A 16,251-nucleotide genomic window follows, 5' to 3' on the forward strand; every position below is an offset into this window, starting at 1 on the left:
AGATGCATGCAATGCACAGTGTTTGTTAACAAATACCCCAAGGTGGAAAGTCACCTGTCTGACTTGATGTAGTGTGGTCCTCTTTTCTTCTCATACATTAAAGTAACAATACTTCCAAGCTTGTGTGTTCAGTAATTTCTGCTAAACTGTGAAGAAACAAATTCTAATGCACTTACCAATGTGCTTGTACTCATGGTCATCCAAGGGAAGCAAATGAGAAAGGCCCTTTTTGACTCTACCTGAACAAGAGTTATTTCACAGCAAGAAACATCATCAAATAAGTAGTTCTAATACAATGTTTTTAACTGACACAATGAGAAATTCTTTTACCTACTGCCTTTTATAAAACATCCATCTGATCTTGTGCTTGAGACTTACCTTGAGCTGAAGGAGGTGGAATGATTACAAACCAGTTCTGTTTTACAAGAGAAGAGAGCAGCAGCAAAATTGCTGAGGTTAATGGCAAAAATTCTGCTGTTAAAAGAAGGAAAGCAACCACAACAGCAAAACAAAACCACCAAGCTACAGATAGCATATGGGATAAGATAAATAAAAATTGAGTAACTAAAATATTACTGAATTCTCTCTGTCTTCCTCTAATATGCCAGGTCTCAGGAAAATTCAATCTCTCACAATAGTAGTGAACTTTTCTGAGGAGAAAAAGGAAAACAGATATGGAAGAAATTGTTGGAGTTTATTAACATCATTATTACCACAAATATGCATGTATAAAAATATATTATGCATGTATAAAAATATATCCTATGAAAATTCATCAGAATTACTCCAGCAGTATATACTATTAGCAGACATTCCATACCAGTCCTTTTGATAGTTTTGCTTTTTTCATAAGTTAAAACCAAAATCCTTTATTATAGTTTTTAAAAGAGATTTGCTTCCTTCAGCTAAGTAATTTTTCTTCTGCTTCCCATCTGTGTGTCCTTATGGCCTTTGTTACTCAATCAGTGCAGAGGTCAAAGATCAGGATGAAAATTCAGCAGATGGAAATCCTTTTGCAAAGGATAGCTGTTCTCATCTAGCACAAAGTGGCTTCTGATTTCCAACAAATAGGATGCTTCTGTATCTGCCAGCAGTGAATGACACAGATCTGCTACTATTGTGCTGTAGGTTATATCTGAAGAGGGCACTGCAAAACACAAAACAATTCAATTTACACTTGATTTTCACAATAGCACCTAACATTCAAGTTCTACCTCCATGAAGCTCCATTGAATTACTGCAAGTGAAGCTCAACATCTGAATAGAAAATTAGCTTTTATTTTTAATTACTTTTTAAAAACAATGAGCTGAGCCTGTTTCTGATTAAACTGTTAACACCTGTGAATTACATAAAACACCTCAAGTCAAACAAGATGTATTAAGTGAAGCTTGTCTGAAACACAGCTCAGTGTTTCATGTCATGAAAACACGCCAGCTCCTTCTGAAAGCTCCTAAGACATTCAATTTTGCACATAAGGAATCAATTTAGTTATTGAATATTTAGGGATATACCTATTATATAACTAAGTCGTAGTTATTCACACCTCCCATGTCCTGTTGTTGCAACCTCTCCTGTGAAATTCTGAGTTTGTCAGACAGCCACTTTGATGCTGGTTGTTTAGGGTTTTTTTAAACTGTCAATGATTAAAAATTTTCCTTCCATTGTGAACTTTGCTGCCTGTTTCTATCACACGTAATTCATGAATCAGTACCTACTAATCTCTTCAGCCAGTCTGCAGGAATATTGAGGAAGATTTTTTCCATCAACTCAGACACCACATGAACATAAATTTCATGTCCTTCATCTTCTACTGTCATCAAAGCAGGTCTAGATCAGAAAAAAAAGTTTCATGAAAGTTAACTGCTATGGTTTGTTTTTTATTGAAGGAAAATTTTAGAAAGCACTACAACATAATACCAAGAAATAGAAAAGTGAGAAAATCTCTATGCACTCGTGTCAAATCTGTAGCACTGGAATCAATTTGAGGAATAAATAAGGAAATGGCCTTAAACTGAGACAGGACACTCAGATTAGACACTAGAAGGAAATTTTTTACTGTTAGGATGGTCAGGATTGCCCATGGAGATGGTGGAAGTGCAAAGCAGGGACATAAGCTTAGGTGTATCACCTGGAATTGTACCACCTGTATCAACATCACTCTGTATTGTCTGTCTTAATACATCACTTTATAGCCACATAATGCCAGGGTATAGCTCTTGCACTATAAAAAGTAACAAATGTTTTCACAAACCACTGAACAAACAAAAATACCTATTTGGAAATGCTCCTAAGGTGATGCACTCTTACTAAATTGATCAGAAGAAAATTTCAGTGCAAAAATGTCAGGCTTGTCTCTGAAAATAATGGACATGTAAATTCTACATCTGGACGTGTTCCCATGCTGAGAATACAAACACTGGAAATCCTTATCATTTTTCTACCCTCTTTTGTGCAGGAGCAAATTGAGGTCCTTCATGCCCACTGAGATTTTGTAGTCTTATGAAAGACTGGCACAACCTTTTCAGTTAAGGAAAAAACCTTTTTGCACTTAATCCTTCCTCACAGGAAAACAAACAGTACATAAAGATGCAAGACTATTTTCCTTAGAGGAAAAATACTAAGGCACTACCTGGTTAGATAAATAGGAATTTAAGTCCTAGTTCATTAAGTAATAGTATTTAAGGTAATGATTCATTAAGCTCATTATGAAAGAATTTACAAAGAATTTGAGAAAAAATTTAGATAGAAAATTTACATATTCTAGAATTCTGTCATGTCCATGGTTGTCTCAATTAATATTCTCTAGCTAAATGTCTTTCTAGTCACAATGAAAATTGCATTTCAAAAGCCCAAGATAAATGTGAGAATTGAACAATTAGTTAATAAAGATGTACCTACATCAACTTAGATCCACTTGGTTTATTTTCTCTAAGTGCGAATATTTGTGTCTCACAGTGCCATCTGGTGATAACTCACTATCTCTGCTCTCCCACAATGTTTATTGAAAACATTTGTCAATATTAATTCTGCACAGCTGAAACTGACTTATCAGTTAAAAACATGGTTCTGCCTTCACATGATTTCAGATTTAGGCTGGAACAAGATTCCCAAGGAGTTTTCCTTTGGTCCTCAAGCTTCTACTCCACCTCAGCTTTATCTGACACAGTACTGGGTAAACATCATTCCTGCATGATAGTATTCATAGAAATTAAAAAGTTAGATTTAAGCTAAGAATATCATGTATAAATAATGACAATATAATACACCAATTCAAGAACAACAAATTGAAAATTCATTAGAGACACAGGGATTGCTAACCACACCTTTAACAAAGAGTTTCAGATATGGGGGAAAATAAAATGGAGAAAGTTTACCTCCCTAATAATACACATTACTTTTAGTCTGTTTTGTTTACCTGTAGAATGTTTTTACTTTGCTGTATGGTAGACATCTAATACATTGCTTATAGATCATGTTCTCATCTGCCTGTAGTTCCAAACCACATTTGGCACAACCTGAATACGTAATCATAGGCAGAGAAGCCAAAACACATTCCAGGGAAGTGTCAGCAGAGAAGATGACTTGCTTGTACTGACCAGTGGAAATGGTAAATTTCAGTTCCAAGATATGGGCTTTCACTTGAACCACTCCTACAAAAACAATTCAAATATGAATTAAGTTTTATTTAGAACTGAAAGCAAAATCAATGGCTACAGTTGATTAAAAACCAAAATTGCTATCAAGAACTTTCTCAGTTTTTTCCCCTTTGTTAACACATGCTCAAATTTTTAGAGGTATTTTATTCAGTGAAAAATCGGTGACTAAATATCATTTTAAAATGTGTAAAACAACTACATTTTCAGGTACTATATCAGTAGATGCCACTATAGAAGGTGCCTGAATAAGAGATCAAAATTGTGCAAAGAATTTCCAAGTGATTTTCTTCCCACTGTTTCAAAGACACTGAAAAGCACAGCTTTAATGACTTAGTTTATATATAAATAGTGAAAAGCTAGAGTTAAATGCTGCAAGAACAGCTTTAATCACTTCCTAGAATTTAACACCATAGCCATCTTCTAGGATTATCTGGAGAGGATGACTGTGTAAAATGTCTTCTTTGTCCTTCTGTAAGAAGTTTTTAATAGCAGTAGCTATTGAGAGTTCCAGTTTTTGAGAAACACTGATGAACTTCCAGTAATTAGTCACATCATTACTGGGCTGGCTGGCGTGGACAACAGAAGTCAGCATTTCCCTCTGTGTTCCAAAGCTGCCTTTGCCTGGCACACACCACATCTATCCCTCTGCTGGGCTCATGGGATGAAGGCTGCATTCAGTTTGGCCAAGAACAGGGCAGCAGCCTCCAGAAGAAATTCAGAACCAGACCTGGGCTACCTTAAAAAACAACCACCTTGCCTCATCAAGAGAGCATCTATTTTGCCTACTTGTGCATGGCACAACAGACATGACAGAGCTGTGGATAATATTTACCTGAGCATTTTTCATCCAGGAGTGCTGAGAGCCTTGTCAACTCCATGAGGGATGTTTGACTTTTCTGAAACTTTTCTTTAAATTCAACTGCCCTTTTATCATCATCAAACAAGCACTCATAGGATGACCATGGAGTAGTGTGCAGTTCCAGGTCACCTGAGACAGAACTACACTGGACCAAAAGGTATTTGAAGGCCCATATGTGGTCTACAGAACAAAAAAAGCAAAAAGAAGAGTTTACTTTCTGTACTGTGGTTAATTTACAGAAAGACAAGGTCACTTACAAGATTGAGAAACAAATCAGAAGACATTCTCATAGAGCCAGCTCTGGCAACTTCCTTTTAAGTGTGATGACATGCAAGGTTCTTCCTTTCCCTATAAACTTTGCATGAGTTGTTTCCCATAACAGAAATTTCATCTCATCTCTACCAAATTCAGCTGTCACAGCAACTCAGCATTCTGAAAAAGAAACCAGCTCTGAAATTTGTTGTCAGCACTAATGCTGGCAGTGTCTCAGAGAAAAAAAATCTTCATGTTATTAATCAACTTCCATTTTTTAATATATCCCTGTTTTTTAATCTTCTATCTCCACAATTATCAACTTAACATAAACTTAGTTTAACTTTTCTTAAAAGAATAAGACTAGGAATAAATCAAAGTTTGGTAGTAGTCACTGCACAGTCTATGTAATTCTTGCAAGAGATGCTTTTAGTTACAGCTGAACTTGTTCTCAAGACCATCAGGATATAAAGCCTGACATGAGTAAAGTGGAAAGCAGAAAATGAAAAAAGGAGTAGGAAAAACCCAGCAATTTGTGCTACACCAGACAATGGTAAGGAAGACCCAGTAAAGCTGGTAACACAGTTAACACTCATGGATTTTTTATAATTACATAACCAGGCACTATACAAGTAAGTGCATCTTGTAAACAGACTGAAGTTTTTAAATATTTATGCCTTCTCAGTCTTCTGAAGGGCTTTCAAATTCTGTGGCTGATGGCACAGCTTCTAAACAGAGATGTTAAAATTAGCACAAAATACATTACCCCCCCAAGGGGAGTATTTAAAGGCTGAATGGATAAATGTTACAGCTGAATACTTAAAAGGCACTAACAGCATCACAAACACCTTTTCAGACCTTCCCATAGGTACAAGGACCTTACCTTTTTTCCTCTGAAGCTGGGGGTACCAGGCAGCCCCTGCTCCCCACAGAACCATCCTATAGTGTTGATCTCTGTTCTGTTCTACTGTTAGAATAATTTTTCTTTGGCTGCCACCTCTGTAGCTGTACACAGATTCTGATAAGAATTGAAATTACATTACTTCTACAGTAAAAAGCATACAAGCACACAAACCCATGTGCCTCAGTATTACAGTGAAATCTTGGTGTTATCACATTTTATGCTACAATTAAAAGCAAAGAAGAATACACCTACAATTTCTTCTGGACAGAAAATAATCTGCTTTCTTCTACAACATGAATCTAGTTGGAGGGAGTGCATGAAGTATATTAATTAACCTTTATCTATCTAAATACTCAGTAACTGGACAACTCCCTATGAAGCAGGAGGTATCTGAGCATCTTTCAGCTCCCATTCATCCTGACTTGTACTGAGTAGAAAGAAGTTGTACTCAATCTCTCAGCAACTGTTGAAATTAGAAGTTCCCATAACTTCTGTAGAATACAGTGGAAGAAGAATTTCTCTAAAAGTTTTCACATAAAAGAAAACTATAGGCACAAAGTGTACAAGGCACACTAAAACTATTAGTAACAGTACATACAAATCTCTACACAGCTCTTATCCAGAACACTGCATGTTTGTTTCAGTTCCACACTAAAACTACAGCATTTTTCATAAATAATTCTTGAACAAGAACACCTGGATGGAATATCTAATTCCAAGATTTACTAGAGCAAATGATGAAGATGTTTATATTCAAAATTCTGCATTTAAAACTAATAAACATGCTATTGATATGTGGGCAGAAATTTGTATCTTTAGTTCAAGATGATAGTGCAATGAGATCAAATCTTTGTGCAAAGCTTGAAATCAAGCAGTGAGAAACATTCTGCCTTGCAAAATTACTATTTAAGTTCCATCTATGGCAGAAGTTGAAGTCCAGTGCATGAACTTACCTGTTAACACAGAAATATTGATAACTTTCAGGATTGAGTGCACCAAAGTATTGGGCTGGAGCTGATCTAGCTGCACATACTGAACATCATCCAGTCTCTGAACTTGTCTTTGTGGAATGTCTCTGAAGTGTGGAAATTCTGATGATATGTATGCCAATAAGCCATGGAGAACACCATCATCCACTAGAGGATAAACTTACATGGAAAAAAGGCAAAGTCACATACTGCTTTTTATGCTTAGAAGTGTAAAACTTGTAACTTGAAACATGTTTACACTGAAAAAAATCAGAACAGTTTTAGAATAATTTTAAAGTTAGAAATTCCTGAGATAAATAACACTTGATTTGAAATGAAACTGTACTTCAGGGTAGTATCAAGAGGAGGCAGATGAAGTTAAGCCAAGTGCAATACTTTAAAATACACCAAAAAAATCCTGTATCTTAGCTTGGTAAAAAGAAAGCTGGTTTTGGTCATTCACCTCAGAATCTGCCTTAAGAGCTGGCATCACAACACTGGACATCACAAAGACAGGAAGAACAATGGTGATACTTCCACAGTATTTTCCCCTCAGTCTCCAACCCTCCATGGCCTGCAATTAATCACTTTCCCTGAATGGATCTACTTACTCCATTTGGCAAAAAAATTAATCCTCATGCAATCTCAGACATCACATGGGCAGGTCCTGGGATAACTGCTCCTTCCTAAACTAAATTAATTTTTTTTTTTTTTAGTTCAGAGTGGTAGCCAACAAACTTTATCACGATCTCCACATGCCTATCTGATGCCATGTCCACATCTTGTGCTCAGGTGTTCCTGTCACATTTTTCTATTGTGTTTTGTACCTCTCAGTTGCACACATTTCTATTTTACCCAACGTGTGAGGCATTGCCAGCAAAATGGAGTACTTGAAATAGCTCTTTTACTGTGTTTTTCATGGCAACTTATGCAATACAATCTTACATTTTTCTGCATTGAGAGCTGAGCAGTTCCCCAGATTCAGTAACTGACTGGTAAATGTTGACTGAAGCATGACCTCTCCACACCAAGGATTCTCATACATTATTATATCTGCAAGAAAAAAACAACTTTATCAACTCACATGTCAACAATACTGAAGTGTATAATATTTCTCTTGACTATATAACTGTCTTACATACAGATGTGTAAGGACCAGGGTGTGAAAGAGAACACTTGGAAACACAGTGATTATTTTATTTTAATCTACCAACACCATTTACAAGGAGTTAGTAAAATTTTCTCATCAATTTGATATAATTCTTAAATTCATTAGCCTCCTAGCAGACACTGCTTAGGTCTGGTTTGTAGCAGCACTTGTACTTTCCAGGAACAACTGTTTTAAAACACTGATACCTTACAGAATGGCCCTGACTCTCATGGCTGTGTCTGAGGGCAAACTTCCATGGAATAGTCAATGTTCCACTGGCAGGATGAATGAGAACGCAATGATGTAAGTAAGCAACTTAGTTGCTTAGTATGCAAGCCATAGTTCCAAATGACTTGTTACATTCTTCTACTTTAAACAGGCATTTTTAAGACCCATATTTTTAAAAGGCAAACAAAAGAACTCTCACCTGTAAGCAGTACAATATCCCCAGGAAACACAGTGAGGGACCAAAATGCAGCATCACGCCACAGCACCACCTTTCTCTCAATTTCTGACTGGTCAGTAACAGTAACACTTGCCACAGGAACTTTACATGAAGATTTTGGTTTAGTCTTCTTCTGTATTTCTTTGATATGACAAGGATGCACAACTGCGACCAAAATATTGTACTTTTGATTTTTGCTGCAGCAATTTTTAAGTTGCGATAGTTTCTTTTGGAATTTCTTGAACTCTGTCATCCTGTCTGGATCCACTCTCACCCCAGAACCAGGTGGAGAAGAATTCAGTTTAGCTCTCTTGGATTTCAGCTGTCTTCTAAATGCTGAGTGAGAAAGATGAAGGGAATCTTCATGCTTGCGGGGTCTTTTAGAAAAGTTCTTGTGAGAACAGTTCCCTTGAGAGCACAGTGTCCCAGAGCTCAATGGCTCTACAGGGATTTCATTTACAAGTTGCTCAGCAGGAACATTAAGTTCTTGAAACTTTTCTGCATTTTCCTGAGCACATTCTTCCTGTTTTATAGCTTTAATAGAAACATTTTCCCCATCATCCTCAGAACTGAAAAGTTCAAGAGAACTTGCATCCTCTTCCTCATACTCATTTTCAGTCACAGCAGTAGTACATGTTCCAACACCAGAATCACACTGGAAGTGATCACAGTGTCCTTCTTCAGCTTTTTTGCCTGCTTCTATTTCTGATAGTTTTACAGTTCTTTCCTGCATCTCATTCTGTGCAGAAACAGCCACCCGACTCGAAGTCACCAAACTACAAAACTCAGTGTCTGCTGACACTGCAAAGTCTGCACATTTATTTGGTTCTTTTGGCTTGGACTCCTGACCTTTTTGGAAAAACACATCCATACCTTGACTCAGATGTTCATGATGCTCACTTCTGTGAGCTGCCTCAAGTCCCACAGACTGTAGGTGGACGCTGACCTGCTCAGTGCTGGCAACCAAAGCAGAAATGCCAGAGCTGTCAACTTCTGAAGGACAGGCTTTTCTCTCAGTGAGCTCTGGGCAGCAGGCACCTGATGGCTTCTCTTGTCCAGCAGACTCTGCACAGCCCTGAGGCAGGTGATGATCTGCAGCCTGATTTACATCTGCAGGTGTAACTCTGTCTTTGGGTTCCTCACAATCAGAGCAAGTTAAACCTGGGCTCTTTTTAGGCGTGCAGGTACAAGTTAGTGCCACAGGGGCAGGAGATGGCAAATCTTTTCCTTCTTTTGCCATGAACGTGCCCTGCTGAGCTCTGGCCCCGCTGGTGGGGACCCCTGCGGGTGTGGAGCTTCCTGCCTGGGGCACCGAGGGGGCAGCAGCAGCGCGGAGCCTCGCAGGAGCAGAGCCAGGGCTGTCACACACACAGCGCAGCTCCCTCCACCGCCCGCCAGCAGGGGCTGAGCTCGGCTCCAGCCCCTCCCGTGGCCTCGGGATGCTGGGTGCCCCCACAAAAACATGAATCTGAGGCCTTTGTGACATTTTTGACTGCTGTGTAAGTTTGACTTTAAATAATGTGGTTTATACAATAAGCACAATAATAAATATCAGCAGATGCAAAAAAAAAAAAAAAAGATTTTACTTTTTCTTTGCAATTTTAAAAACACCTAAAATTCATGGGAGTATTTCATAGTTTAACCAGTAAAAACACTACTTAACTACTTAGAGCCTATAAAATTGATGTATAAAATCTAAAAAAGGGAATTTATTTTAGAAATATTTAGCATTTGTTTCTGTCAAATTTGCACAGAAAAATTTACAGTAACACCTAGTTTCTGATTCTGATACACAGAAACACATTATAGGGAAGTTAAAATTAATTATTTTTAATTTAATTATTGACCTATTTGTCTTTATTTACTATTGCTAATCAAACAATCAAATGCGACTTCACTATTCAGTACTTGATTTTAACTCATCTGAAATAAATGTAAGAAATCTTCAGAGCATGGTTAGGAGATAATTTCATCTCCCAGAAAATTACAGTTTCAACTAAATTATTAAAACACTAGAGATATTTAAAATTAAAGTTTGCTAGGAATGCCATATTTTACATGCTGTTTTGGCATGAAACTACTGTTTCAGGTTATTACTGATAAATAATTATTTAATAACCACTAAGAGGTCAGTAAAGCTTGAGCAGGTGATTTAGGATTTACTTTAATTCATTTATGTAGTATCAAACTACTCAAGTAATTACTACCTTTTCTAGCTAATTAAAAATAAGCCCACTTACACAGCACACAAAAAGAAGACCTTTTATTTTTTAGAATTTCTGCTGTATAATTATAATTTTAATATATGCAGAAACAGCTATGACTGTTCCTTAAAATGCTGATAACAGCTCCTTGTTTTGGGTGTGCTGTTGCTAACAGAAGTTGCTTCAACAGGCAATTCTGCAGATGTAGAGAACACCAGAAAAAATTCAAGTGCTAATCCAGCTGTAAATAGAAGGAAAAGACCATTGAAACAAATGCAGCATTGAAAAATAGGCAAATTTTTCATTTAGCACTAATTAAATTAGCAACCATTTTCCTAACAACCCCACTAGGGGTCAATAAATCTGCACATTGACAAGGCTCATTTTCTCATGGAAAACCCATAAACACTCCAAAATAGTGATCTCTGGTACATGATTGCTGTCACTGGAAAAGCAATATGCATCACTAAAATTAGGGCAAAATACAAAGAAACTACAAAACCCAATGACTAGTACTGGTCACTTTTATGCTCATAACCAAATAAATACCATTTAAAACATTGGAGTGTTCAAACTTCTGCAATTGCACATTTAAATTTAGTCCCAGAAAATGGTAACTTTTAAAAGTCAATGCCCAAAGCTGTGAAAGCTTTGAGTTATATAAAGAATGGTAATACACAAATAACCAGAAGAACAGAATTTACAGTCAACACTAAAGTAGTGGATCAGGTAAGGGAAAGACCAAGCAGTGGTAGTGAGGTTGAATCCCCAAAAAGTGATGTTAATAAGCTTTGTAGATAAAAGGCTACCAATACATAAAGCAAAAAGCTTAGCAACAGGTCTGTGACAAACAGAAAATGTTACTATCAGTTCAAATGAACTTAGTAAATGTCCAGTTATATAGTAATTTATCAGCCCCTTATTTTAAGTATCACTTCTCTTTTGCTTGTTGACATGTTTAAAGGTTTATAAGTTACACAAAAATTCAGAAAGTTTTCCTTAACTTTCCAGTTCTGTAACTTCTCTAAACTTAGGATTTGCTTTGCTGATTCACATTTTGCAGTGCCAGTACATTAAGGCCAACTTGGATGGGGCCCTGAGCAACTTGGTCTAATGAAGCATGCCCATGGCACAGGGTTTGGACCTTGATGATTTCCAAGAGCCTTTCCAACCTGAGCTGTTCTATGATTCTATGATCACACCAAAGGAATTGAATCTTGATGTTGTTTAATGAATGTTTGCAATTAAAATACAGCTTATATTTTCAAAACATAAATTACCTTAGGAATGGTAAATGACCTCTGCCAACTCTCTGATTCGTGTAATAGTTCCAGGGCTAAATGACCTGTTCTGGCAATTTCCAAGCGACTTTTTGAGTCCAAGATGTCAAACTCCTTCCTGTACCAGGAATCATCAGTACCTAAAATCATTTTGAGTCTGTAAATCAGAAAAAAAAAATAAAGTTTACCTAAATTCCCTGTAGGCAAAAGTGTTTAAAGAACTGTTGCTTTGCTGCTTCAGAACAGAATTACTACCCACTTAATGAGTTTTGTTAGTGAGGTTCTACACCTTGTTATAAATAAAAGTCTGAAAGAACAATTCACTTCAGATTTTAAAAGGTGAGCTAAAAACCTAACAATTATTTCAGAAAAATTCTACTGCCACAAAAAAAAAAAAAAAAAAAAAATCCATTTTACACTGCAGTTAAATTATCAGTGGGCAGACAGTGGCTTAACTAACTACACAAAAGATAACAAGAGCCAAAACTCATGAAGATACACCTGAAACCTGAATGCACATATCCATTATACCTGTTAATTATTACACCATTTCCTAATTTGTGGAAAGGTGCTCTATTCCTAGCAGCCAATGACAGCCAAGCTTTTTATCTCTGAAATGGTCAGAGTCTGATTGACGGGTCAATGATCTATTAAAAAACAGTAACCACATCAGCAAGTTTTATATTTGCAAGGCACTGCAACTGAGGTTCAATATACAGAAATATATTATCCCACACAGTGTATTTCCTCCAATCTAAACAGTAAGACAGGAATTCTAAATTTAAAGGTTTTTAAAACAAACTGTCATTAACAGGTGCTTATCTCTAGTGATCTGCTGCACATAGAATAAAATTAAAAATAGCTTTAAAAATCCTCTTCCCTCTAGAAATGTTCTGGTGCAACATACACAACCTTAAAGTATCCCTAAAATACCCATCAATTTTATTCCATATTTTTCTATTCATTAATAGTATTTACTCACCATGATAATCATTAAGCATTATGCCAAGGTAATTTAAAAGGGTGACACAGGTTCAGCTTCCTATAATTCCTGAATATTCACAGTAGCCTCATGCCTAATCTCCATTCTGAGAATTTACATCTAAATAGCCTCATCAAGTCTTTACTCAAGTCTTGTACCCTAAAAATAAACCACACTAATTCAACCTCCAGTTAAGAATTTCTTTATGTCTGTAACACACCACAAAGTTTCAAACTACAAATAAAACTATAGAAACAAAAGACAGTAATGCATCAGAAGACAAAGAACTATACCAATATAAGGCAAAAGTGCACATTCCCCTCTAGGATGCTAAAGTTTTAGGAGACAAACACTGTATTATTTTACTTCCTGCTTTGATTTGCTGCAGCTTAATGATGAACATCCTAAATAGTAAGTGGTTAATGACTTGACCCCTAAAATTTGCAAGAAAACATTACAATTGTCCTTTACCTGCTGAAAAGCTGGTAATAAAGTAAGTAATAAATACATAAAGTAGGATATTTCTTAAATTCTAAATTTTAATTTCTATTGTGGACTTTATCCTTCCTTATTCACATACTTCACTTTATACTCCTCCTACATGTAGTATAAAAAATTAAAGGATTGATTCATCTACCTTACAACAGAGGAAACTGAATTATTCATAGCCATCTTCAGAGTGTTCCTTTTCAGTTCAATTCAAGCTGCAGAGTTGTTTTTTCAACAACTTAATCCATGTGATTGTGGAGTAGAAAAGCTACTACGACAGTTGCCAACCAAAGGGAAACCAGAAAAACTTCTTGATGCAGAATTCTGTTTACATCACAGGAATCTCTTCTGGCCCTTTCACCATGCTGCTCAAATCTCCCTCCAAAACTCAATGTGATCTTTTTAAAAAGCCAGGGACTGCAGCTGTACAGCAACTTTGAAAGAAGAAACAGCAAGCAGTGTAGTAACAGTTTCATACACTTAGAAACCGAAACAACTCTGGAATGGTGAGGAATGCATTACATGTTTGCTTGCAACTTGTGCAAGAAAAAGGGAGATCCTTCTGCCAACAACTCCTGCTGGCACTCCAAGTGAATCAATATACCAGCAACAGCACCTATCTACTAAATCAATAAGCTTGGTCCAAATACAGAATGAGAGGAACACAATGCAAATAAAAACTGACAGGACAATTCAAGCTAAGCACCTTGCAGCTGAAGCAAACTCACTCTACCTAAGAGCAAGGGATGCATCATGTGGGCTCCAAAGAAGATGCTCTGGGTCAGTGAATGGCAGCTCAAGGATTACATGGATTGCAGTAGCCCAGGCTGGTGGCACCCAACCAGAACTCAAGGGAACACAGATGTGGGAGAACACACACATACACATGCTTAACTGGGGAAATGAACAGAACAGGTCTTATTTCTGTCATCTGTTGTTTGGTGATTGTTACAAGCACCAAATCCCTTTTATCTGAATTTCCATACAAGGTTTCAGGCAAAGGCTGTAGTCCTGTCCATAACTGCCCTGCCTAACCAAATGCAGGTTAGGCAGGATGATCATTTGGCTCACACAGTAACACTGTTAGCACATGGAATATTGCACAGGGGCTGCTTCAACCAGACCTGGTGGTATGGCAAGAACCCTGCTAGGTGATATCAAAATTACTGAAAATCACAAACCTTCATTTGCATACAGCAATATCTGTAATTAGTATAAAGTTACTTCTAAATGAGGTACTTAGGTTATTATTGACCATAAAATAATTTCTATTAGTACCTACTATTGAAGTTAAATAGCAGCATTCAGTATTTAGTTCTTCTCACTGGCTATTACCAGAGGACCACAATACCATTTGGACTCAAGACAGGTACAGCTGGTTTACAGGTACATAAAACCTGTATTCAGCAATACCTAGCCATAAAACACCAGGTATCCTTTTTTCTTTTCCTTATTTGGAGCACTTCAAGTAACAAGATGATTTTTAGAAGAGAACACTTATGATATAGGTAACACAATAGAAACCTTCCTAAATACTCCTGCAGCAGCAGAAAAATAATTTAAACAGAAATCAAGGTTCTAAGCAGTTCCATAGCCCAACACTGTAAAAAATGTTAAATTGAAATACTGAGGAAGAAAAGGCAAGTTGTTCTTCATAACTATTATTATACAAAAAGAAGGCAAGCAATCAAATGGCATTGCTATTGCTAATATTTAATGTGTACCTACTTGCCAGCAGGATCAGCCTGTGGTTTCTGAAGTTGTGCTCTAGAAGGAAAATATTTCCCTGGATATGAAATGAAGACATTCCTTCTGTAAATACAATCTTGGCTCATATAAAAAAGGCATCTACTGAGCAGTTGCATCAGCCATTTTATTTTCCCATTATTATTTTTTGGAACCAAATGATGCAAAAATCTGAACACTAATTATAGATTTCCAATTCAGCCACTGAGAGTCTTCATTGTGTTTGAAAATTGGAGTAAAGGTGGTAGGCTTTTGTGATCAACTTGATAATTCCTGCCTCACAGTCTTTGTGCCTTTCAAGATGGCCCCTTAAGTAAATTTATTTATTGATTTTTGTTTTGCAATACACAAAAACATATAATTAAGGAGATATGAGCATCCAGTGGCTGCTACAAACAAAAGAAGTCAAAAGTTCTGGAGAACACTGACCTTTTGAGTAGAAAAGGAAGATAAAGGTAAAAGGTCAAAGATACACAAACGTGCCATGCACCTTTAGTTGAAGAACACTCATTCCCCAAACCCTTATTTTTGAGAACTATTTAAACAACTAAACTGCTATACCTTCTGTCAAGAAAGATATTGTTCCATATATTTCAGCATATTAAAATACCTCACAATATTAGAATAGCATCATTGTGGCTTTTTTTAAAAAAACTATTTAGTTTGCAGAAAATTTTCGACAGGTATCATTACCAATGAAAATCTATATTGGGACTGAAACCTGAGAAACAGAGGTGGATAAAGCAGTACAGCACCTAAGATGAAAGCAAGGTAACTGGTCAAAGAAACATCATAACAGCCTGATCTCCATCAGATTAACTGCTGGTAGATTTCACTTATTAGGATCAGGAGATATATACATATATAAAATATTTAAAATACAAAGCCACCAATATTATTTTCCCATCTTTACAAAAGTCTTACTCAAAAAAGATGAAGTTTCATAATGAAAACCTGGATGCTGACTGCATGCTCATAGTAAAAAATGGGATATTGTCACTGTTTTGGACAACAGCCATATGTAAGACTGTCCTTTTGCTTTTGTACTGTGGGAGACAGGGTGTTGAAAAGGTGTAATTCTTAAGTTTACCATGTAAAAGAATGTATTTTATTTCCATGTAAGTAATCTACTAGTGCCAGGAAAATGTCTTTCATTCCCTACCACAAGTGGTTAAGTTACCAATAGACCTGAACAGAAGCTGCACTTCCTCTTGCCTTTAAGACAAGTGGGATACTTCTCATTTGTCAGCATCATGAAACAATTCAAGTTCACTGTCTGTCAACTGAAAAAAAATCAGTCACTCACTCCAAGAAG

General features: G+C 36.6%; 1 protein-coding gene across 13 annotated transcripts in view; it reads right to left on the reverse strand.

The window, feature by feature from the left end:
* Nucleotides 1–415: 415 nt before the first annotated feature.
* Nucleotides 416–16,251, reverse strand: part of SHLD2 (shieldin complex subunit 2) — a 67,427-nt gene continuing 51,591 nt past the window's right edge. For 8 of the 13 annotated variants that reach the window (XM_059477567.1, XM_059477564.1, XM_059477565.1 and 5 more), the window contains 9 exons: nucleotides 11,720–11,876; nucleotides 8,218–10,680; nucleotides 7,586–7,693; nucleotides 6,626–6,820; nucleotides 5,652–5,786; nucleotides 4,490–4,696; nucleotides 3,417–3,651; nucleotides 1,713–1,828; nucleotides 416–1,147 (listed from right to left, as the gene is read on the reverse strand). In XM_059477567.1, the coding sequence (XP_059333550.1) occupies nucleotides 975–1,147; nucleotides 1,713–1,828; nucleotides 3,417–3,651; nucleotides 4,490–4,696; nucleotides 5,652–5,786; nucleotides 6,626–6,820; nucleotides 7,586–7,693; nucleotides 8,218–9,721 (2,673 nt within the window). In that variant the 5' untranslated portion in view covers nucleotides 9,722–10,680; nucleotides 11,720–11,876 and the 3' untranslated portion in view covers nucleotides 416–974. Of the gene's footprint in view, nucleotides 1,148–1,712; nucleotides 1,829–3,416; nucleotides 3,652–4,489; nucleotides 4,697–5,651; nucleotides 5,787–6,625; nucleotides 6,821–7,585; nucleotides 7,694–8,217; nucleotides 10,681–11,719; nucleotides 11,877–12,701; nucleotides 12,861–13,338; nucleotides 13,625–14,918; nucleotides 14,977–16,251 lie in introns of those variants that run through there. The other 5 variants (XM_059477560.1, XM_059477561.1, XM_059477563.1 and 2 more) reach the window with 4 other exon arrangements.

Source organism: Ammospiza nelsoni, chromosome 8 (assembly GCF_027579445.1).
Source record: "Ammospiza nelsoni isolate bAmmNel1 chromosome 8, bAmmNel1.pri, whole genome shotgun sequence".
NCBI lineage: Eukaryota > Metazoa > Chordata > Aves > Passeriformes > Passerellidae > Ammospiza > Ammospiza nelsoni.